This window comes from Falco biarmicus, chromosome 5 (assembly GCF_023638135.1).
Source record: "Falco biarmicus isolate bFalBia1 chromosome 5, bFalBia1.pri, whole genome shotgun sequence".
In the NCBI taxonomy this organism is placed as follows: Eukaryota; Metazoa; Chordata; class Aves; order Falconiformes; family Falconidae; genus Falco; species Falco biarmicus.
This window is the reverse complement of record NC_079292.1, coordinates 78,019,706-78,043,010: the sequence shown is the minus strand read 5'-3', so window position 1 is coordinate 78,043,010 and position 23,305 is coordinate 78,019,706. Positions and strand designations below refer to the sequence as shown.

General features: G+C 37.6%; 1 protein-coding gene across 4 annotated transcripts in view; it reads right to left on the bottom strand.

Annotated features, from left to right (window-relative positions):
* ARHGAP8 (Rho GTPase activating protein 8) overlaps positions 1 to 23,305 on the bottom strand; it is a 94,435-nt gene that overhangs the window by 44,454 nt on the left and 26,676 nt on the right. For all 4 annotated transcript variants that reach the window (XM_056339815.1, XM_056339813.1, XM_056339812.1 and 1 more), the window contains 6 exons: positions 22,918 to 23,055; positions 12,579 to 12,666; positions 9,708 to 9,839; positions 6,574 to 6,660; positions 2,726 to 2,824; positions 1,492 to 1,602 (listed from right to left, as the gene is read on the bottom strand). In XM_056339815.1, coding sequence (XP_056195790.1) covers positions 1,492 to 1,602; positions 2,726 to 2,824; positions 6,574 to 6,660; positions 9,708 to 9,839; positions 12,579 to 12,666; positions 22,918 to 23,055 — 655 coding nt within the window. The remainder of the gene's footprint in view (positions 1 to 1,491; positions 1,603 to 2,725; positions 2,825 to 6,573; positions 6,661 to 9,707; positions 9,840 to 12,578; positions 12,667 to 22,917; positions 23,056 to 23,305) is intronic.

The following is a 23,305-nucleotide window of genomic DNA, read 5'->3' as shown; positions in this document are numbered from 1 at the left end:
CAGCACTGGAACTCTGTGTCAAAAATGATAGTAATGCCTCACTCTGTGTTTCCCCACTCACAGATCTTCCACAGAAAAGCTCCTTATGGAATAGCCACCCTGTTTATATTTAGGGAAAGCTAAGGCATGCAGCAAGGACATGATTTGCTGATGGTAACACAGCCAAAAAACAGTAGAACCAGGAAGGGTGGCCACCACATCCTCACCACATGCAGCCCAGCAAAAGACACTGTTTACTGTTCAGGCAGTCAGAGAAATAAAATATGCCTATCAGATGGTAAGAGTGGCACACAACGTGCTGTCTGATCGCAGAAGCCTGCAAGAAGTTCCATAGAGCTGCCTGAGCAGCCAGGATGGGCTGGAGGCAAGTGAACAGAGTGTGCCCTGATGCCTGCTGACAGACCTGGGTTTACTACTGCAGCACCAGCATAACCATTGCCCTCCTTAATGACCCAGTGGAGCCGACCTAAAAGGTATCCTCTGAATTAGGGAAGTGAGTTAACTATGTTTCAAGAGCTAGGTTGAACTCTAAAGAGGTATCATAAAAGTTAATGTCATAGTAGCTCTTACACAATAGATATTGATTGTACTAATTTCAGGCCTTCCAGAGAGGACTAATGCTTTAACATTTAACCAGGGGAAAATTAGATTTTATATCTCATTTACAGCTGAATCATTAGAACCAGAAAAGTAGACTAGGAGTGGGAGGGGATTTGACAAATGTCCACGTATCAGACAGCCTAAATTGCCTTTGCTGAATCTGAACAATATTCTTCAGCTGTTTTTGAGAAGGATGCCATAGAAAGATGACAGAAATGACTGTGGGTAGGAAGCTAGAAAGTTTTGTGGGTTTTTTTGTTGTTTTTTTTACCAAAATTGAATTGTGCAAGTACTACTGCCATCCCATTCCTTGTGTAAAGTAAATCATTTTTTATACCACATACAGTGCTGTAATCTATGTAAACAGCTGTCAGGGCATTTCTGGAAGAGAGTGATTTTGTTCATTTCATAAAACTCTTATCAGAACAATATGTGAGCAACAAAAAACCCAATATATAAAGGCTCAAGCATCCATTTTAGCTTTATGCAGCCATTTTGGAGCCTGAAGGTTTGTTTTGGGTTTTGCTATCCACCATCTAAATATCTACAAAACACTTTCATACTGTCAGCAAGCACCAGCAACAGATTAGCTCAGGGCTCTGTCATATATGGGCAAATTCTTGTCCACTGGGAGAAAATTTGTGCAGCCATACTAGCACTAACTACCACAAAAACACTGGAAACACGAAGACCAGGCAGGTCACTGGGACTATGAGAACTGTCCTGAATTCATAAAACCTACTGTCTAGCCTTGCAGTTCTGTGGCTTTCAAAGAGAATGAGAAACTAAACATATAATAAAATATCTGCAGACATTCCGTCTGGTGAATCTGTGCATTACAGAAGGCTGCAGGGTATAGAAAACTCGTATTTTAGAAATCACATGGCTTACTATTGCAGGCTGACTCCAAATTGCTGAGTAGGTAGAGGTGGCCGTGGTGGAGGAACCTTAACCACAGATGGCAGTTTTCCCTTCTGTTTCCCCCGAAGATTTTCATCATGTCTGCAAAAATCAAGAAATCATTGATTTTCCGTGCAGCACAGCTGACAGACTATATATATATACATATATATGAACAGCTACTGGTATTGCTCATGATGCCAGTCTCCTTACAATAGTGTATATAATGCAGGTCTTACAGAACTTGCATTTAATTTAAGCATTAGGGAAAATTTTACATAGTATTTGTTGGTAGAATACTTAAGCAAGACAGAAGAGCTCTTTTGCTTCAGCCAGTGGAGCACAGTAATAAATGTGCCCAAAAAATAGAAACACACTATAATTTAACAGCAAAATTCAAACCTATTTGCTACTCAAAATACAACTCCCCTTTCTTTGGCAACCATGCAATCCAATTTATAACCTTAGAGCTGTAAGGTATTTTCTGTTACTCCATATTTACACAAAAGATGTGTAAAAACCCACCAGGCATCAATAACAGTCATAATCAAAGCTTCCAGTTACTTTCATTCAGCAGTGACATAAAATCACTTCCTGTCAGTACATCAAAGCATTTCCATGTAAAGCGCTGTGTTGAAAAGACTGTTATTGATACTAACACTGGCACTTGACAATTCCAGCCCTACGCATTTCTTTTCCTTTTCCTCTCCTGCCCTCTCCAATACTCCTCCCTAACACATACATACACAAACCCCATATAAAAGTAATGGATCCACTAACAAAAGACATATCCATAAAGTTTAAAATCAATTGACACTTTGCTTAGCAAAAGGAAGTTACTTAATCTGTTACAATATGCAAGCAAAGACATCAGAATTACGATTTTATCCATAAACATCACGTGATACTCATAAGCAGTAATGACATTCAGACTGGTTTTGCTAGCACTCACATGAAGCTGCAATTATACTAAGACAATGCTCCACAGCTGAGATGGAGATGTTCCACATCTGCAGAAAACTATAGAGAACACTATAAACACCTGATACACTTCAGCATGTCTTTGATGACAATGTGGTTTTCAGAATTAAACCCAACCATGCACAAACAGGTGAATTAGACTTTTAATCATTGAAGAAATAGGATTAGATTCTGCTTGGAAGACAGTGAACAGGATGAAACTACCTGAGAAAAGGTGAGAACATATTTTAAACTTGCCACGTACCGGATGACTTCTTGAGGGATATTTAGCTGGTCATATTTGAGATGCTCTCTCAGGTCACTTAAATAGTTCAAGTAGGTGATTTTTTTCCCAAACTTATGGCTGAAAAAAAAAATCACAAAAATACAAAAATCAGCATGGGAGGAACATTTATGAAGGGTTTTGTTTCTATTACAAAAATGCAAGTACTGATGCAACTCAAAATTAGACTGTAATTGAAGCAGCAGGAGACATAAGATGTATTTCATTTCATATGATCAAACATATACAGTGCATGCCTGAGAGTCTGATTTGAATAAAAATAACTGACTTCCATCTGAATGTTTTGTGATTTACATAGATATGAAAAACACTGCTTTAAGAGCCGCCGAAAAACAGGTTTCACACAGAATTAGAAAGCTCAGTAAAAGAACTGTTAGCTTTGGAGAAAACATTACACAGCCAACAGAACGACATTTGTATTACTTAGGTATTCCTTCCTGCCAAAAGACAAAATAACGGGGCTGCAGGCCAAACTATCAAGTAGTAAGCAACAGGCAAGATTTTCAAAGCATAGATAGTGTATATCCTTGAAGTGTTGGGCCATCAGCTTTATCTATTTTGAAAAGGGCTGGGTAGCTTCTAGGAAACATCCTAAAAATAAGATTTTTCTGTGAGTTGTACAAAACAGAGTTCCAAATTTGAAGCACCAAGTATCACTAGTTAGGTCTTGAGTTTCAGCCAGAACACACTACTTTACAGGCCAAGATGTTCAAACAAGGTTCAGTGACACATTCATACACATGGCCTGAAATAATTTCATAGTTTTCCACAATACAAAATATCTGTCCTGTAATGAAGTGTCAAGCAAAATAATAGCTGATTATGATAAAAAGTGTTCTTTGCTGCAGCTTAATTCGATAGTAAAATTGGAGAAAAAGTCTCTCACGTCAATGAATTTATCCCCGGATTGTCAAATCTACATACACACACTCCCTCTAGTGGGAGATGGTACAAATATAAGTCACTTCGGCATTTTAGAAGCTTTTAATTGAAATGAGCAAAATTTTGCTAACAGGCAAGCGATTTTGGGACACTGACAGATACCAGTCTCTGTGTGTACAACTTCAGAGCTCTTCACTGTGCCTTTTATCTAAAACACCTGGTGATTTCAACATCTTACCTAAGCCATCTGTAACTAATCTCCTCTGGTAACACAGGACATGTTACAGAACAAACAATTTGTAACTAAGGTGTGGGCAATTAGGAATTATTGCTGTTCCTTAAAAATGCTACATCACCACCTAAACACATATTGTTTTGAGAACAGGCAGGTGGTTTCTGTTAGCTCACACACAGAAATGTGCTCTTCTTATAGTTTTTTTACAGTTTGGAGAAAATAAATTTCACTTAACACATTACCTTCCTGCTCATCTGTCTCTCTTGAGACTGGAAAGATCAGTCAACTTCTGAAGCTTAGAAAATTTCAAGGATTTAGATTTTTAAAAATATTCCCAAATACAAGTATGCTAAAGTGCTTATTACTCTTGTTCTTCACTCTAATAATTCTGTCATTCATCCAGTTCTTGGCAAACATGTTCACGTAGTAGTACTTAGGCCATGTACTAACAGGTACCAAAAGCACTAACAAACACCTGGAAAATACATGCATGTTTCTTGATAATGAAGTTTATTTTACATCTGCTATTTTTATTAGAAGCACTATCTGCAAATGAGTCTGGGCTACAATTCAGCAAAGCTAGGAAAAAGAAAGTCCAGAGAATTTTTCTCCTTTCTTTTTGTGAACTTTGGTTTAATACTGACACTTAAAGAACGATCTGCTAAGATAGTTTATTCTAAACTGGAAGGAAAAGGTACTGTGAACAAATTTTAAGTTGTACCATTCTAGCAAACTAACAACGTTAAGAAGTTTTAGTCTTCAACAAGAGTAGAATTTAGGCACTTTCACACTTCAGTTTTAAAATTGTATCCTTATGTCTTCCCTTACTTGCGTCAACCCAAAGCACAAATGCATGTGAGCATTTGGCAATTAAACCATTTTAAGGAGTAAAGAGTTTTCCTCCTAGCTTCAGCTAATTCCCGCCTTCTGGCTTATGGACCTTTTCAGAGTTTACTCATACTTTCAATTATCTTGTCAGTCTTAGTGTACAAATAGTATAGTTTTGCTTCTGTTGCTTACATATTTTAATAACAGAGTGTTACTAAATTAGACTCAAAACAAATATCCAGGTACACAGTGGTAAAAGTCAAGTACAAACAGAATAGCCAATCCTGATGAAAGCAGAGTGTTCAGAAGATCAGGATGATGATGCATCTAAGATGACAAGCCCTGTTAAATTTTCTATGCTAGATGTGAATGCTTAAGCTTATCAGGAACACCCATTTTCACGTTCAAAGGAAACAAGGAAATAATTGCCAGTGTACTATATGTTCCAAGAAGAAAACTATTCATCTTACACAGACATAATAAGATCCAGGGAAAACTGGTATTTGGAATAGATACCTGTAAACTTTTCTTTTGTAAGAATTAGCACCCAATTATTAATTTAAGACAAATAGCACAGCTGTTCTCCAGCTGTGGCTCCACTAAGTGTATTAAAATGCACAGACTGAAAACCATCCATGTCCCAAAACTGCTTGCCTGGAGCTATGTCCAAGGAGCTCTCAGCTGCCTCTGAGAAAGAAGTTGGTTTCACCTGAGTGTTGTAATGTCCATTGAGTTTTTCTGCATTTAATGGTTATTTCTTTTTAATTAAAAAGTTCTCCATACCCATCCTACAGCACATCAGTAACAAAAGAAATCCATCCCCACTCCCCAGGCACCGCCAGCTACTGGACACCCTGCTTCTGTCACACTTCGCACCATTGCTCTATGTCCTGGATATCTCACATTTATTATACAACCAGTTAAAATAAAGATCTATAGTTAGTCTTCTTGTTTCGAGAGCAACATATTCTGGAATTATTTTTAGCAGTAATTACTTTTTGTTTCCACATGCTTCTTACATGTTCTGATCTGTCTAGAAGTTAAACTTCCCCTTTCTAATTAATTAGTTTTCTACCAGTCAGAAATTGTATCAATTGCAAGTTACTGTAATGGACATTTTTAGTTGTTCCATTATGGCTTCTCAAGATAAGCTGTTTTCATCCTCCAGCCCTGAAGACATTCAGAATGCAATCTGCAAAATGTGGGAACTACACTGAAAGCAACAGAAGTTCAGGAGCAGAAACTAAGAAAGCCCAACCATCCTAGCACTTAGCAATATGTGCCCATTGTTGCCGGTTCCCTGTAGATAGCATCAATTTTTACCAAGCAAAGGAAAGGAACACACCAGTAAAACACATCCACCTTCACCATTATACTCTTCATCTCAAATTCTTGTGGCTTCTTCAGGGCTTATCCATTAACTTCGAACACACAAGTAGTATCATTCCTATTCATCTCAGCACTTGAGATCAGACCAAAGGTTAACCATTCACTCTCTGCTTTACTGTACCACCTAGTAAGTCCAGACACGGACCCAGTTCTATTGTGTTAAGTGCTGTCAAACAGGACAAAAAAATCATTCATAGCCCACAGAGTAACTATGTTTTAAAGTGATATTTACTTTAACATACCTGTAAAACTACTATGAATTGAGACTCCCTTTTCTTAGAAAGAAAAGAACTCTATCCTATTATTCATACCCAGGCTTAAGCTCACCTTACTCATTATTGTTCAAGACAGTTTAAATGGGTATTGTGCTGTTACCTGACATATTTTACCTCAAGCCTTTTTAAAAGTAACTTTATTAGAGAACAAACCATCCTTAAACTAAACAGGAAAATCTATTGAATAAACTGCCAAGTACCTTATAAGAGGTTTAAAGATATTCCACAGAATTTTTATGAAGTTGGTCGGATGTACAACATAGAGTGCTTTAAGGTTTTTCTTATACCTAGGAAAAGAAAATGAAATTGTTAGAAGACTGTTGAATATCATAGACAGGAGAACTGAATAGCTACAACTGAATGGGAGGTATTACAGGAACATTATGCAGCATTCTTTTCAAATACATTGAAAAGACCTAATTCAGAAGAAATAGAATGTAAAATAAAAAAAAAAAAAATCTAAAAAATGGTCAGTTTTGACAATACAATAGCAGGCCAAGATAACACTATTATATTCCTAACCAATGTCTGCTGTGGCATAGATTTAATATCAGGGGGGCAGAAGGGAAATTATGCAGCTTGCAAAAAATATTGAGAAGAGAACAAAGAGTCTATAAAAAAATCTGTGATATAAAAAATTAGTTTCTTTCATGCCCCTTTATTTTCTGCTTACAAGAGTTTAATGTTGGAGAAAAATTTTGATTTTTCAGATGTAAAATTTGTATCTGATTTTTATTTCTACTACTATTTTTTCTTGTTTTGCTAGTAATTACTAAAGGTGAAGCCAACTGCACACTGTTTTATACTGGACAGTCCTCTTTGTATGAAACAAAACCCATTCACCATTATAGCTTTGCTTGATTCCACAGTGTGGTATCGTGACACATAAACAATAGATTCTAGTAGGCTGAAAGTGAAAGGGAAACCAGGCTGCACAAAAGGACTCTGCTCTTATTTAACATTATTGCAAAATGGAATTGAGAAACACTCATATTGTAATGAAATATTCTGCTTTTATATATAAATTGTTGATTATTACGTTGCCACGTTTGCTTCCCAATAGGGAGCACCCCTCCCAAGTGTTCACCACTCACTGTTAGGAAACAATGATCACGGAAGAAAGTGATCATGAACTCCTAAGGAAAATCTTCTTGTAACAGGTTATGGTAAGAGGGGGAAAAGGGATCAATGCAGCAATTACATCAGTTTTTCCTTTGGGGTTTTAACTGGGCCCGTGTATCTTTGAATAAAAAAGGCACTGTTTTCACTAAGTCACTATCATACACAGGCAAACAACTATCCCTGTACGACTGACACCACTGTGGATAAAACCCCAAAATCAACAACAAAAACTAACAGCAAAACACCTGAGTTGCTTTACTTAAGTTTCTATGTTAAGCTTGTTCTGTACCTTGAAGCAATGGGCATAAGCTTTTTTCCTTTTTTGCTTATGTAAACACATAAAAAAAAAATAAGCCATTGCTTCTGTGGAAGTTTACGTACGTCATAGTTTCCTAGATTACAATTAAATGCCCAAAACACTTTACTGAGACTTGTTCTAAAACTTCAAAGCAAAATTCTTCTGTCTTTCATGATGCTAGCTAATTACTATCATCCTTTGCACTCTCTTCCATCCTTCCTTTTCTTTGACCTCAAAACACACACACAGAAGAAGTCTGGAAAGTGCTGTTGTGTTTTTTGTCTCTGGCTAGTACAGCTGAACATACATGTTGGGCTGCGAATACTACTTTGAGCTTCTCAATGATAGAATGCTAAGAAGTTTCAACTATGAATAAAATGATGGGTGTACGGTTTTGTCCAGCTGCCTGGGGTTCTCTGTTCCTCTTTGGCTCTCCTGCTCTCTGGGTCAGGGTGGGGGGAATGGAGAGAACAGATATTTTAGCATAACTGAGAAACACATTATGCACTTGTAAGCATGGCAAAAGGCAACAAAGAAGATACTGCCCTTGTACTGCTGCATCTACCCATACAGTGACTGCAAATCTGGCTTGGGATTCTCCCAGAAGGGAAATAGTATGATGCTTAATTTTCAGGAATTGTCAGTGCATTATAAAAACCATTATTGTAGTCCAAATCTCTCAAAGACAAAATATAAGAGATCCTTTCTCTTTGTCCTCCCTTACCCAGTCTCAGAAAGAACAGGTGCATTGTACTAATATTCAGAAACCTATAAGCAAAAATAACCTTTTTTGGTCTGTTGCTGAGTGGAGAGCAGCAACTCACAAAACCAGTTAGAGGCTTCAGGTGACAGTTTTCCACCCTATGCACAACCTCATCTTCTTGCTTAGTGGGTTTTAGAGTTTCAAGAGGTTACTGGGTGAGATTCAAAAGAACCTGAGCTCTGGAACTAGACTACCAAAAGGTGTTGTGTACATCTCAACTTGAACTTTCAAAGCAGGTTTAGGTTTTTCACTGGGACTGCTCCCAGCCTGGTCTAGAAATACCCAATAATCTTCTTAATGGCATCTTTTTTGAGATTCACTTCTTGTTCCAGCTCCCAAAATAGAAAAATCAGACACGTATGATCTACCCCCTGCAACACACACACACTCTCATTCTCAGGAAAGAGCTATATTTTTGCTTTCAGTCATGTTGCCCTCGAGGTCAACTTAAACAAGTAACAACTTGCAAACAAGTAAAAGAGTAACTGGATAGTCAATAGGAACTTTTTTCTGTTTTGTTGGTAAGTGTGCACTTTCAGAGAATAAACATCAGAACTTTAGTTTACGCTATTAAAATGCCATTTATCTAGGAGCTTTGGCCTCAGCTACACCCTAACCAACTAAAATGTGAAGTCATGAGCCATAGCCGTCGTTACTCCAAAGGTCAGGCATATATGAGCACCCTTCAGGGCTTTACACATGACAACCAACAGAAGCTGCAAGCCCAGTGAGATACTAACTGTTAAAAACTCATCCTTCCTTTTTTGTACACAGCCTGGCCTTGGGATGATCAAAGGTTCAAACACAACTGTGAGATAATAGAGAATGACGGTCAGTAAGATGTCATAGGTAACTTGTTGATACAGTGCACAGAAAAGGCAAAGGCTCTTGGTTTTATTTATTTTATTTTATTTACTATTGGTCTTCTTGTACCTTTGAATAACCACTGCAGCACCCAGGCCATTCCTTAGTATTGCACAGAAGTCACTTGGCAAGAGAGCCAGCAGCATTGATATCATTGTAAGAATTTGCCATGGCAAAATGAACTCAAGTTAGCTGTGGGTGGGTCAGGAAAGATCCATTTCCTTCATGGAAGTTAGTCACAGACACTACACAACCAAAAGAGTAAAGCAAGTGTTTTGGAGACATACTTCCTGTCAAATTCTTTGTAGGCTGTTTGTAACCATTTCAGGGATGGTTTATTCAGACTCTTCAGGCCATAATGAAAGTAGACGACTGTATAGTCATTCTCTACATACTGGTCCAGAGTATACTTTAAGTACCTGAGGAGAAAGATAACATCTCAGTTTTAAGACAGTTTACTGAATGAGATTTTTAAAGTAGTCAACTCAGAAAGAAAACATGCTGGTTTTGCACAGAATGCTACTGACTGCAAATTCACGTTTGCTTCAATGTACTTATCTAACAAGTTACTTCCTCCAGTAGCAGTGTTGCCAGTAATTCCACATCACTGCAAAGCCTGATATTTAAAAGAACATTTAGTTACAAAAACCATGGTGCTCAGGAACCACTATAAAATGAAGACAATATGGGACTTCATTTCCCAAGAAATATTTAAAAAGATGTATTTTAATGGACAGCAATTTTTATTCTGCTTTCTTCTGGTCTTTGTAAATTATTTCCTTTTAGCCAGGCAAAAAAATATCATTTTGAGTTTTCAAAATAGTATAAAATAAACCTTGGGTTTTCCTCTCAATTGAAACCTTTCTCAAGTTTTGAAAAATCCATTGCCCCTCATTACTGCCACTTACAACTTGTTACTGTAAACTGTTTTCTTGACTGTATTTGCCTTTCCCCTGTTTGTACTGTGGGCACTGCATTCATAGATCACTTCCCCTAAAACTAATTTAAAGAACTACACTATTTATCCAATCTTGAAATAATACTTCATATTTTATAAGCAGATTTCTGTGTGTTCATTCTTTTATGGTATAGTTTAAGATGCTTTTCTCTTTGCTTTCTCTTACAATTGAGAACACTGCATGGCCTATTACACAGCTCAATGATTCAAATAACGCAATGATGAAGCAGTTACAATCTGGCCTCATGTCTTGCTGTGTCAGATTTCAACTTTCTCATGTCATCTCAATGTTATCTTATTATTCTGCAACAGAGACCCAGCTATTGCTCTTAATTGTATAGAAACAATTTTCATTCAATAAAATAAGATAGCTCCATGTGCCATTTATTAGGCTGTGGCTTTCTGCAAGTATCAACACCACTGGCTATCCACCTTTGCATGGAAAAGCCCATAACTTCACTCTTATGCTGTAGTCACACAATCTCATTTATCTGCTTATTCCCTCAGCATACTGTAAATCTTAGACTCCAAATAGCCAGGGACAAGGACTGCCATTGCAATTAAAATGATGCTGTTTTGATTCCTGACTTAAGTATTAATGGTATTTTAATGGAAGTAGTAGTAGTAGTAACAGTCATTCTCTTTTTTAAAAGAGTTTGAAATTAAAATATATCTAAACAGATACTCTTACATAGAGTGCCTCGTGTTTTATTTTGCAGCATGTAAATTCCATCGTATTCAGAAAGCCCGCACTTCTCAAAATAATTGAGAGAGTTTTGTGGGCATAAAATAACCAGTACTTTTTGTACTTTTTGTAATTTTTTGTACAATTACCTGTTCCAAGGCTGTAACAGAATTGCAGGGACATTACAAAAGCTCTACCAAATCAATTAAGTGATTTCATCACAAAATACCTACCAGTCTGAGCCTACTCTTCAGCTTTTCCTCAGAATTTAACATCTGAGTCTAATTACTTAAAAGCATATCATTTGAGAGCTATATCGCCAGCTTCACATTCAGACACCTGCCTTCAGTTCTCTCACAGACTAGACTAGGCATAGCGTAGGCTTTCCAAGTGAACTTGATGCAGGCTCAGATACAGGAAAACGTGTCAGTGTTCAAGTCCAGAAGAGTCTAAGGGCTGGAAACCCTAGTTTCATCAAGGTGTCTCCTCACAGAACTGAGGAAAGTTTCTTAGATCTCGTAGCAACATGGCTTGTCGCACTCCCTTCTTTGGCATTTCCTATTGATCACTGCAGGTAGCTCCTTCAGGTGAGGAGCTGACTGGCATGGCTCTTCCTCCTAAGCACCAACACTCCCTTTAGCTACACTGGAAGCTCTGGCTTAAGGCTTGGGAATACCCTAGCTGTGAAGAGCATAAAAATGAAGCAACACGGTCTCAAACACATTTCTTAACTAACCTGTCTTTTAATCCCTCTCTGTTTCTGAAAAGTTGAGGTAACCATGCTTCTGTCCTTTCTAATGGTGTTGGATACCGATGGCTGAAAGGTGCTCAAACATTTTGGCAATGCAGGCTGCACAAGAACTCCAAATAGGTTTAAAATGCCTAATAAGGACAGGAGACTCACGGCAGAACAGATCTTGTAGTGACAAACTACATGGCAAAAGCATGTCCTGGTACCTTGCTACAGCAAGTTTATAAGGAAGAATGGGATTTTACATATTTACAACCTCTTTTAACACAAAAGCCTAAACATTATGAAGTGAGATATATAAAAAAATGCTAAACAACATACGGTATGTAATGCAGATCTTTTTATAAAAAAGGACAACCACTAAGATGTAAATGACTAAACAACACTCTTGCCGAGTCATTTAGGAGATAAAGTACAGCAAATTAAGGTAAACTCTGTTATTAATGAAAACATATGTAAGGAGCACTAAAATACTAGAATTTCTCTTTCATTGGTCCTCATCATAACTTCATCTTTTAAAATATAACCAGAATTCATCAATAAAAATCAAGACAACAAGTTAATTTCAGTACATAGCAAATTGCTTCTAGTCAAGATTCCAAGTGAAGTAACTCTGGCAGTTTCATTCACATAACATTCATTTAATATTAACGCTAGTAGGTCCTACTTCTATTCCCTGAAAGCTCATTCAACTGGAAACAAGCTAATAGAAGTTCACATATAAAACGTAAAGTAGTCCATGCAGGAGACTGAGAGAAACTTACTCGAGCAATCTGGTGTGATTGAGCTGATGCGAGGGGGGCATACGGCAGCAACTGAAGGTGATCACCTTCCTTCCAGAATTGTCATCACCTATTGAAAAGAACAGTTAGTAAAGACAACACTCATTTCTTTATGCAATGGGACCTCAGTGATCTGAAAGAATGGCTTACATCTTCTGATATTTCGGGCTACCTCTATCTCCCACCATTACTCAAAACATATTGCAAAAACTTCACTGTCAAATCACGTTGCCTACAGGAACCAATGTGGCCACCGCTGCACTGAAATGAAGTGGTTGCTGGCAAATGATGGAGCTAAGCTGAGAAAGTCATATTTGGGGAGGGGTGTGTGGTACTTGGTTCCTGACAGGGAACACAAGTCCTCCTGCAGCATTCAGTCATGGAAGAACACAGGCCTGCTTTCCCTAGTAGTCCTGAGTGAGCTGTTACCAAACTCTTCATGCTTGCTTTCTGGAACTGATCAGAATACTGCTCTACCTACGATCAGTTTGGGCATATGTTTTGTCATGCATCTAAGTTAGATATTTTTTTTAAACAACTTAAGCTTTCTTAGATACTCTCTTCCAGAAGCACATTCAGATCACATTTAAAACACAACAAGCAAGGCACACACGTATGCTTTTCATAACCTGCAGATCCCTAAGTGTCCATCCCTTAGTTCCTCTGACAAAGCATATATTGCTACACTCAAGCTCATTTACTCTTTGACTCGTGACAGCTTCACCCACACTGTCTGTGTAGACAATGCTGGTATTCATGCCATGGCCACCCCACCCTCAAGTTCTACTATCTGGAGAGAGAGGCACAGAGGTTAAGTCACGCTCGTACTAAAGGTGACCTGGCACTGAAGACTGTGAGGTGTTAAGATTTTTAACATACACCTACATGAAAGACACCATTCCTTTTAAAGCAATGCAGAAACACGCCAGAAAATGTTTAGATTGGATTAATATTTGAAACATTCTTCTAATTTCAATGTTCAAACTAAATTATATTTAATATTTCTATTGCCACTCAAACATCAAAGTTTGGCTTTGATATGAGTAGGAGCACAACAGAGTTACGAACTGGGCTTTTTTTAGATATCATAATTCTGTTGTTCCCCTTTCACCCCTAATTAAGTAGCTGCAATGAATAAACAAATAAGAAAAAGTAGTAAGGTGGAGGCAGTTAAATCTGTAATGAAGTCACTTAATGAATAAATAAAATCACATGAGCACTTCTATGAAAACCGGGTAGAACACTTTCAGACTACTTCTTAAACTGTACTAATCTGTATTACTGATGTAGGTTCAAATTACTTGATCTGAACAAACAGAACACTTCCCAGCTTTGAAAACACACGTTTGCCATGAAAATCCACCACTAATATTAATATGCTTCCCCTCATTCAACTCAGGAAGAGGTGGCTGTCCTCATCTGACAGATTCCATACTAAGGAAAAAAATAAATAAAATAAAATTCCTGAATTTGCTTTGTCCAGTTCCTACTTAGTTGCGCTCAACAGAGGTCATGATGGGACAGCATCTATTCAAACCCATTCCATTTTAGGTGCCGAATGAGAAAAGGGAGGGAAGAGGCAAGATTAACATTTAATTACTTTTCACATACGAACATGGACTGGGAAACAACTGCATTATCAATTCCAAGCCTGTGTTATCACCAGGAACTGCACCACATAGTCCTTCCATTGATTTGTTGAGCTCTATCTTAAAAACCAGTTAGGTTTTTCTGTTTCTTGTTCCTCGCGCTCACTGCTTTGACAGCTAGCAACCTGCTTTCTCAATTCCAGTCTAAAAGTCATAGCAAATTTGTACAAATTTGTTTGTGACAATGAAATCACTCAGCTGAAGCAGCACTGCTTCTTCAGTACTACTAACCATCCCGAAGGACCCTCTAGACAATAATCATATCCCCTCCCAGCCTGCATTTTACTGCTTCTAAACAAGTTAGATCTTCTCTCTCATCCCTGACCTAGCTATTCTCTACCCTGCTCCAACCTGATCCTAAACACAGGTGACAAGAGTTAGGTAATAAATAGCAGATGAAAATCACACACAGGACTTGAGATTATTAGGAAATCTTTTAAACTTCATTGTCTTTAATGAAAACCAAGATTAAGTATTAATTTAGTTTAACAGCTACAGCTGGATTATCTCTGATGGCCACACCATTCTTATTTCACAGAAGATCATTTCTCTTTTTTCATTTATCCAACCAAAGAACCTTTTGGTATTTGCTTTAACACCCTTAAAGATCTAACTCAGCTTGAATATTGGAAATTATCACTTCAGTCCTATACTTTTGACATCCAAAACATGGCCTTCTCTGCTGGCTGGTTCTTCCTGTTCCTTTTCTGGCTGACTGCTTATTTTTATTATCTTTCTCAAAGGTGTTTTTTCACCCAAGACCTGGTGTACCTTCCCACATTAAAAATAAATTCTGACTCCTGGGTTAAATAAGGTGCTTGAGCACCACTAAAGGAAGAATATGCACAACACCACAATTATATGTACTCAGATATGCCTGCATATTGTTCTTAAACAGACCATAATTTATTTCCTGAACTTATTTTTAGGTGTCTTGTTTGATATTCTCAGAGTACTTATAAAGGCATTATAATGTGACATGCATTAATATGAATGATGTACTAAAATTAAATTAAAACATTAATAAAAGATTGTTTTCTAAATCATGACTTGTTTGTGAAAAAATTGCTGTGTTACAGTCCACTGTAGAGTATTTTATTTGTTAGAGATAATCACTTTCATGACCAAAATAAATCTAAGAAAGGTTTCCAGTTAAATTACTAAATGAGTCACTAATTGCCACTGTTGGTCACATCTGACTGCTTGAATTAAAAGCCAGAAAAAAATAACCAGCTTTATGAAAGACTGCAAACAGATACACTTAAAACATAAACAAACATAATTGCCCACTTTCAATAATGGGAAAACTGAGGCAGAGAAACTTTCTCAAAATTGCCAGCCGAGCAGAGCACCTCGTTCTCCCACCCCGCAGTGCCACACAGGCAACAAGAGCAAACCGCAAAGGTGACCGAGAGCCTCAACTCCATTAAAAACTAAATAAAGCAGTGCCAGCTTCCCATTAGTGACGACAGCTAAAGGAAGGAAGAGGCCGTTCCTTCTTCATTGGCATCAATAATGTTTTGAACATCAAATTTTAACAGGACACATGAAATGCTGTTCAAACCAGAGGCAGGATTCCCTTACCTTCCATGAGAAGGGCTGTGCGTGAGCACCCTGGAAAGGCCCGTCATATTTGCTTCCCAGTCCAACACGGTTTGAATCCCATGACCTTGAGGACAGACTTTTTACCCAAACACGTGAAAGTGCAGTTTGAAGGGTAAAGTAGGGAGTGGCAGTTACCTGCACATTCAAAGGACAGTGTAACTGGAAGTATGCTGATTTAAAATCAGCACAGAATATATTTGAGTCCCACAAAACCCTTATTTCCCTGCTACTTGGGCTTAAACAAGTTAGACCTGAAAGATGTCTCATTCTCTACAGGGGACAAAAGCAAAAAAGTGCAATTTCAGCCTTTGCTCCACAATGTTTTGCTTTCACATCAAAAACGTTGTTTCATATTAACCTACTTCATTCCACAGCCTAACATCACCGAACACTTCCAGATGAAAGCTGATAACTTCTTGTACCCTCTCTGGAAAACGAGCTCCTCCCCTTATCTTTCTGCACTGGTTTTACTCCTCTAGCCACCCACCTACACTTTTTCAAAATTCCCTGGCTCAGATTCTGCCCTGGTGCAGGGAAAAGGTCTGGCAGACATCTCTCGCCCGTGGGTAGGAGCCTCCTGCCCCTGGGTCAGGCACTTGTTATCATGCAGACCTTCCCCAGGCAGCCTGAGGACTGTAAACTGCGCTGGCCGCCAAGCCGCTCCTGGAAGTACAGCACAGCGATGCCAGCCGTGAATAAAGAGGGTGCGTACAGCACGCTGTCCACAATGAGATTTACACACATTCACGTACAAGCTATCTGCTGGCGTTTTATTTGTCTGGTTTTCACTGAAACAGAAATGAATCATACATCACTTTTGATACCAAACTTTTCAAAAGTTACAGTAAGACACAGGAAAGGGCAAGTGGGAAGGAGGATCGTTCTACTTTTTAATTAAGAATTTGGATGGCACAGCACTTCCTAACTGCTTCTTGCAAATGAAAAGGCTTTTTTCTAACGATACAGCTCATTCCAATTTGCATATGAGATCTTTCAAATGCTGTAATTTCAGCATGACTCTTTAAAAGCTTTTGTTCTAACGATACTAAACATTACTATTTTATAAGTGAAAAGTGAAATATCATTTTACTTCACTGCAGCATGTCATTATCCCATTACAGCAAAGCAAGGCCCTCAATTCAACAGAAGTTTTTCCATTGGTTTCAATGGGAGTAGAAGCAGGGTCAAAATCCAGGGGACTTGCCACACCAGTGAAAACACTTGCTCACATATTTGTCGCTTCAATATAATTTAAGTAGAGAAAATGAGCCTAAACCTCAATTACACTATGTTAAATGGTAAGACAAACTGTGCCTCCTTCTACTCTTTACAACTCAAGGAAATACACGGTTGCAAAAAAGCCATTATGAAACCCCTGTGTTTTGCCTAGGCTGCGTAGTGGACAGTAAATACACCACAACTAACCCACTATGGGTCTCTGCCCATCCATAACAGCAAACTCTTCTTAGTTAAGAAATACACAGCCAAGATTACACAGCTGAGTCTCAACATTAGCAGGTGAAGCTTATACCTTTAGCTGTAGAGACCCAGGTCCTCTTTCTCCTGGTACTGATCGCCTTCACTGGTCATATGAAAATATATTACAACAGACACTAGCCAGTTAAAGATGAAATATTAAAAATATCCATTGTAATGTTTATCCTTTGGGACAGAGACCAGATCCATCAAGGAAATACAGATGACACCAACTCTAAATTCCAAGTCAACTCATTTTGATTTCACAAAGCTCCCATTTTGCATTAATTCCTCTGGATTCTACTTCTGTCCACCTTTTTATTTAGAAACCAACTTTCTGTAAGAGGATTGCACCTGTACTGCACCTGGCTAATTCTGAAAGGACTAAAATTGCAATTAAAGTCAAGTACGTGCCAGGTGTCTTTCTAAACAGGAGTGACTATAAGTGAATGTTCAGGAGACTTCCTGCCTCAGGAACCTTGTTCATTCCCCTCAGAAAGTAAAGATTCCCTATCAAAGATTCCTCTGTGAGTAATATTTTTAAAAATTTTGTCTAAAGAAAAATACTTTGCCATAGCACATCTTTTTTTCAGCTCAGCTGAAAGCAAAGGGATAGCCTGCTTTTTTGACGTGATTAATTATTTACATTTCATCTGTGCTCCTCTTAAACTATGTCAAATAAGTTGAAATAAGGGTGAGTTAAAGCCGTTCCTGAAGCTAGCCTCTCCAATGTCAGTACAGTTCTAGGCTGACTCTCTATATTAGAACAATGCTCTAGTCTTAAAAGGAGCACTGAAAAAACAAAACTGCTTTCAGTGATGCAAAACTAATATTTTGATAATTCACAGAAAGCTTGAAGAAAATTTCAGAAAAGCAAAGAAACAGAATAGTCAAACACAAAAGGAATGTAATTTACATTTATTTGGTAAAGGGGAAATAGTGCTAGGTTTTTCTTTTTCATAAGATATATTCAGGTGCAGAATGGCTTGTGATATATTGTCAGGCTACCCACAGCTAAAATTGAGTTCACATTTGCATTTGGCACCTTGAGCCATTGTTTATTTTAGCAAGGTTGTTGCTCTACTAAATTATGGTTAAAGCAAACTTGTTTTATTTTCTCAGATTCAACAAGAAACCATGTCCATATATTTTGACATAATTAACTCAGTTTTGTCTTTAAAAAAGACACTATAACTTACAGTCCAATGTTCAAAGTGAGGAATATGCTAAATATTTATCTCCTTCCACATTCTGAAAAAAAAAAAAAAAGGTTGGAGAAAGATGCAAGAGGAAAACTGGTGCAGAATTTGGAAAACACAATTTCAATTCCTGCCTAAAGGATTTGAACCCATGGTCCTATCACTCAGGCAAGTTCCCCCTTCACTGAAGCAGGAAATACTTTTCATTAATATTAATCTTTATTTTGAAACTCCTCTCATAGCAATTGAGAGAAAAACATCACCCAAATGGTTAGGACATGCTTTGTAAAGTGCAAAGCCCACATTAAAATCTACTGTTGTGCTGCAAATAGGTCACAAAGCAGAGTCTTCAGGTTCCTTCTTGAAAAGTGCCCAAGTCTTAGGTCTCTCCAGCTAATTTGTTGTTTTCCCCAAAAGGGTACTCATGAAATAACATCAGAGATACTGCCTTGTGGAAACCAGAAAAATTAAAAAACTGAATTTTTTAACAACAAAAAATGTCTTTAAACCCAGTTCTCTCCTGTGGCACTGCAATTTACAGACCACAGATCTGCTCCTAAAGGTATTAAAAGAAGTAGCAATACATCACTGAGATGGACTGAAAATTATTAGGACTTGTGACTTAGGCTTATTAGGTAATTCACCTCAGTTTCTATTTACATGTTACAAAAACTAAATTACAACCGTACCTTTCAAAGTCTGATCTACATAACGCTTATCAGTTTCTAATGCACTGGTTCAAACGTAGAAAGGGGCATGAAACCAACTGGATCTTGAAGAAAAATATGGACAGTCTCTACAAAGACCCAAGACAGGATACCAGATAAATAAGTTTTTAAATATAACTAGAAAAGCAATAAAAGGCTAACAGGGGAAATACTGATTTAAAACAATGATGGACTTTGATTCCATTAAAAAAAATTTCCTAACATGTAAAAGGATGTAATTCACAGTTAACGAAAACACAAGCACCAGAGAGAGTCCTACTAAAGAGCATGTATGCAAAAAAAAGGTACTGCAAAACTTTGTCAGCAATCATATTACAGAAGCAAACTATAGAAAATAAAGAAGCTTGATGCATCATGTATGCTTATATGTCCCTTCCTTTTTGCCACAAAGAAAAAAATCTTGAGTTTCTTTTTTAGGCAACAGACTGAAATTTCTTCTTCAAAAGAACCAGCACTGCAGCACTGTTCCATTTACATATGCTTAGAGTAGCCAGTTGCACATTGGTATTTGTGACCTAAATCACTCTGCAATTAATAAACAATTACTTAAGCTTACATCTTTTTAAAATGTCCTGTATTATTATTTAATTAATTGTATTTTCACACTGTATGAATACGACTCAAAAAATCTCATTTGCATGTAGTCAAAGCTATTGTTATGGAAAGTAGGTACAAATCATCTTAATTTGTGAGCAGCGAAAAGGAATTTTTGTAGTGGTTTTTTGTTTGTGTTTTTTTTTTTAAATTAACTGTTGGAAACTAGATCACTGTAAGAGATAGATAAATTACTGCAAATATTTTCACCTAATCTTTTTCTCCAAACATTTCAGACAATACCTCTCACTGTCTTTCAATCACAGAATTAAAACTGCAGGAATAGCTTTCAGAATTGCTTTAAAACACCCATCCCAAACACTGAAATTATACTTTTCCTTACCCAAAGAGATTAAAACCATTACAAACTGGGTACAAATAATAGAAAAATTATTTATTTCAAAAGGGACTGGCCTCTTTCAGGATGAAAGGCAGATCTGAAGAGCTCATCTTTTCCTCACTTGAATCTAAATCCAGAAAACATACAAACCTGACTCCACACCAGTTAACACTGGGGATAGGGAGATCTCATTTTGTGGAGGTGAAGCATGCCTTCAGATTATATTTCACCTTCCCGGTGCTCTGCATTCATACGCACACCTCTGCGTTCGCCTCTTACATTCATCCTAGCATCAGAGCTGCTTCAGAAGGTGCAGACTGCTGTCTGAAGCATGGCTCCTGGCTTGTGCTTCGCATTTAAATTGTCCAGTAGACTTGCAAAACCCCATCATCTATTTCTGACTGAAATGGCAGCTGAAGCCACACTTTTCTGAGCTTAAACAATGGCTAGGGAACCTTTTTTCCCTACAATAGACTGTGGTATTAAGGAGAAAACCATCAGAAATAATCCAACATTTCAGGCAAGATTCACCTTGTGAATGCCTCCATTTGCTCTGGTGAATTTCAACTGGGAGTATACCTTACATTTGGACTTTATTCCAAGAAAACACTGATACAAAGCAAGTTCCAAGATGAAACAATGGAAGCTACAGGTAGGTCTAAAAATCACTGTGGCTTTCACCTGACCATACAGAAGTACATTCCCATTCTCTAACACAGGAATAAGACGTGAGACAAAGCCAGGCAGGACTGCTCAGGAAAGGGCAGGCTGGTTACCATTCTGTCTTCACCACATGTTCTCTGTTTCACCAGCAGTAAAAGTGTAAATTTTTAAAAGAAGCTGTTCCATTTCACCTTCTCATTCTAAAATTTTCCCCTTTTTTGAGTTCCTCCACCATTTTAACTCTTCAGAGTCAAATGACAGCGTCCTTCTGGGACTACAAAAGTTAGTTTTCATTTGCCTTGGTAGTAAAGTAAACTTTATTTTTTTAAAATCAGCAGAGAATGTCTTATTGGTTAGTCAAGGGGAACCTACTAAGATTTGCAACTTGTCCCGTTTCCCCCAGTCTGACCTGATGGAGAACACGAGCTTTGCCTGAGTACAGAATCAGGGGTTTCAGCTCATCACCCAGCAGCCTTGCCCACAGCTGCAAAAATCACAATGTTCCTCCAAGGTAAATACAAGGAGCCTTTAGAATTAAAACCAGCTAAAGCAGACAAATAGCAAGTGCTTACAGCTTCTGGGACAGCTTTGAGCCAATGAAGAACAAGGAGCAACAACAAACATTTACTAAAAACTTCTGCATGATTAAATTCGAAGCAGTACATACATGGCCCATCACAATTTGATGTTGAGTATACTAGCAGGAGAAAAAAAAAGTCCTGAAGATCTCTTTTAAAGCATTATCATGTAGCACTGCTTAATACAGCAGATGGAAGAGGTTCTTTGGGATACGGTTATAGTGACTCTGGTGTATCCACTGCGTCTGTTAACACATCTATTTCACACTTTGTCAGTTTGATTTCAATGGTTTCATTAATAACTTCTATATCTTGGTGTTTCCCCACCCCATAACTGGTGATCAAGTGAGAAACATCCTAGCGGGTTAGCAGGTAGTAGCTTTTGAATCAGAAGAATGTGAATCTGTTATTTTCCTGTTTATGGATTTGAGTCATGTTGTGGGGTTAGTTTTAACGAAGGTAAAAGTAATTATTCCCCTATGTACAACTAGCTTCAAGAAGAGAAGGTACTATGGGCAGAATTCTCCTCCCACTATAAGTCAGAAGTCAATTGACCACAGATTTCACTGTCCTATTAATCATACCTCACTAGAGGACAGGTTTTGTTAAAGTTGGTATTTATCTAGATGATATCCTGTTTATGGCTCAAATTCAGGAAGGTACCTATGTATAACCTGAGTTCATCACCTTCCCGAAAAATCATAATCTAGGCTCAATAAAGTATGATGTACAAGAAGTGTGCACAGTACAACACAATCTTAGACTTCATTAAGATGAGCAGTCTTAAATATTGTTGTTTCTTATTATATACATTTCCTTAGTTCAGGATTGTGACAATTAATGCTATTTTAACAAGCATATTGATGCCAAGAATAAGCCAAAAGAAGAAAAAAAATATGCAAAGGATACTTTAAAGAGATGCTGCTATATTGTCCTATACATTGCCAGAATGGTTTAAAAACAAATTACTGTAAATATTAAATGATCCAATATGCAAATATGCTATATACCCATAGTTTCTCTCTATGCCACAACAGGAAGTGAGGTGATAAATGCAGTTAACATTTACATCAACAGTTTCCTTTCTGCTTTTTGTTTGTTTTTATACAGTAACCCATATCTCTTTGGTTGCACACCCCTTCCAGGGTAGACTAGAAAAATGATTACATGTGGCTGCACAACACTTCAGGTTATTCGGAAAACAGAACAGCTTATCACAAATAAAGTACAGACCTGTTAAATCCACAGTTAGGCCTTAGAATATACTATATATTGCTACAGTTGTATTTTAAAGCAAGATTAAGCTCAAATATTTGGCTCATAAGTCATCTGTAGAAAAGCATCGAGTTCACGTATAATCATTCAGCTGCTTTTCAGGATGAAGGATGAAAGCATCAACATGATTCCTATGCATCACCTTTAGGAGTACAGAAAGAAAACCATGGGAAGAGGTGTAGTAAGGTAAAGCCATAGTATTTCCCAAACATACCTGCTAACTGGATGATGCCATGTCTCGCAACATCATAGTAGGGGTGATTGATATTTAGCTCAGGATCCATAAGCAGTGGTGGCATAAATGTTTCTCCCTGTTCTGACTGTGTATCTTCTGCTTCATCTTTCTGCAGTTCTAAACGAGCAAGCAAGAATGCTTAAGTGCTAATGAACAAAGAAAAACTTTTGTCCCTGACACATTTTTGATGGGTTCAACTTTAGCTCAGTTTGACAAAAACACAGGCCTTTATCACTATTTGTTGCAGTTTCAAATCAATTTCTTGTTCTTTACCCTTTCTCAGGTGTGGGGAAAGCAACCTTTCAATATCTCAAAGCTACCTTCATGTCATCCTCCAGATTATTACCTACTTTGATGCTCACAAACG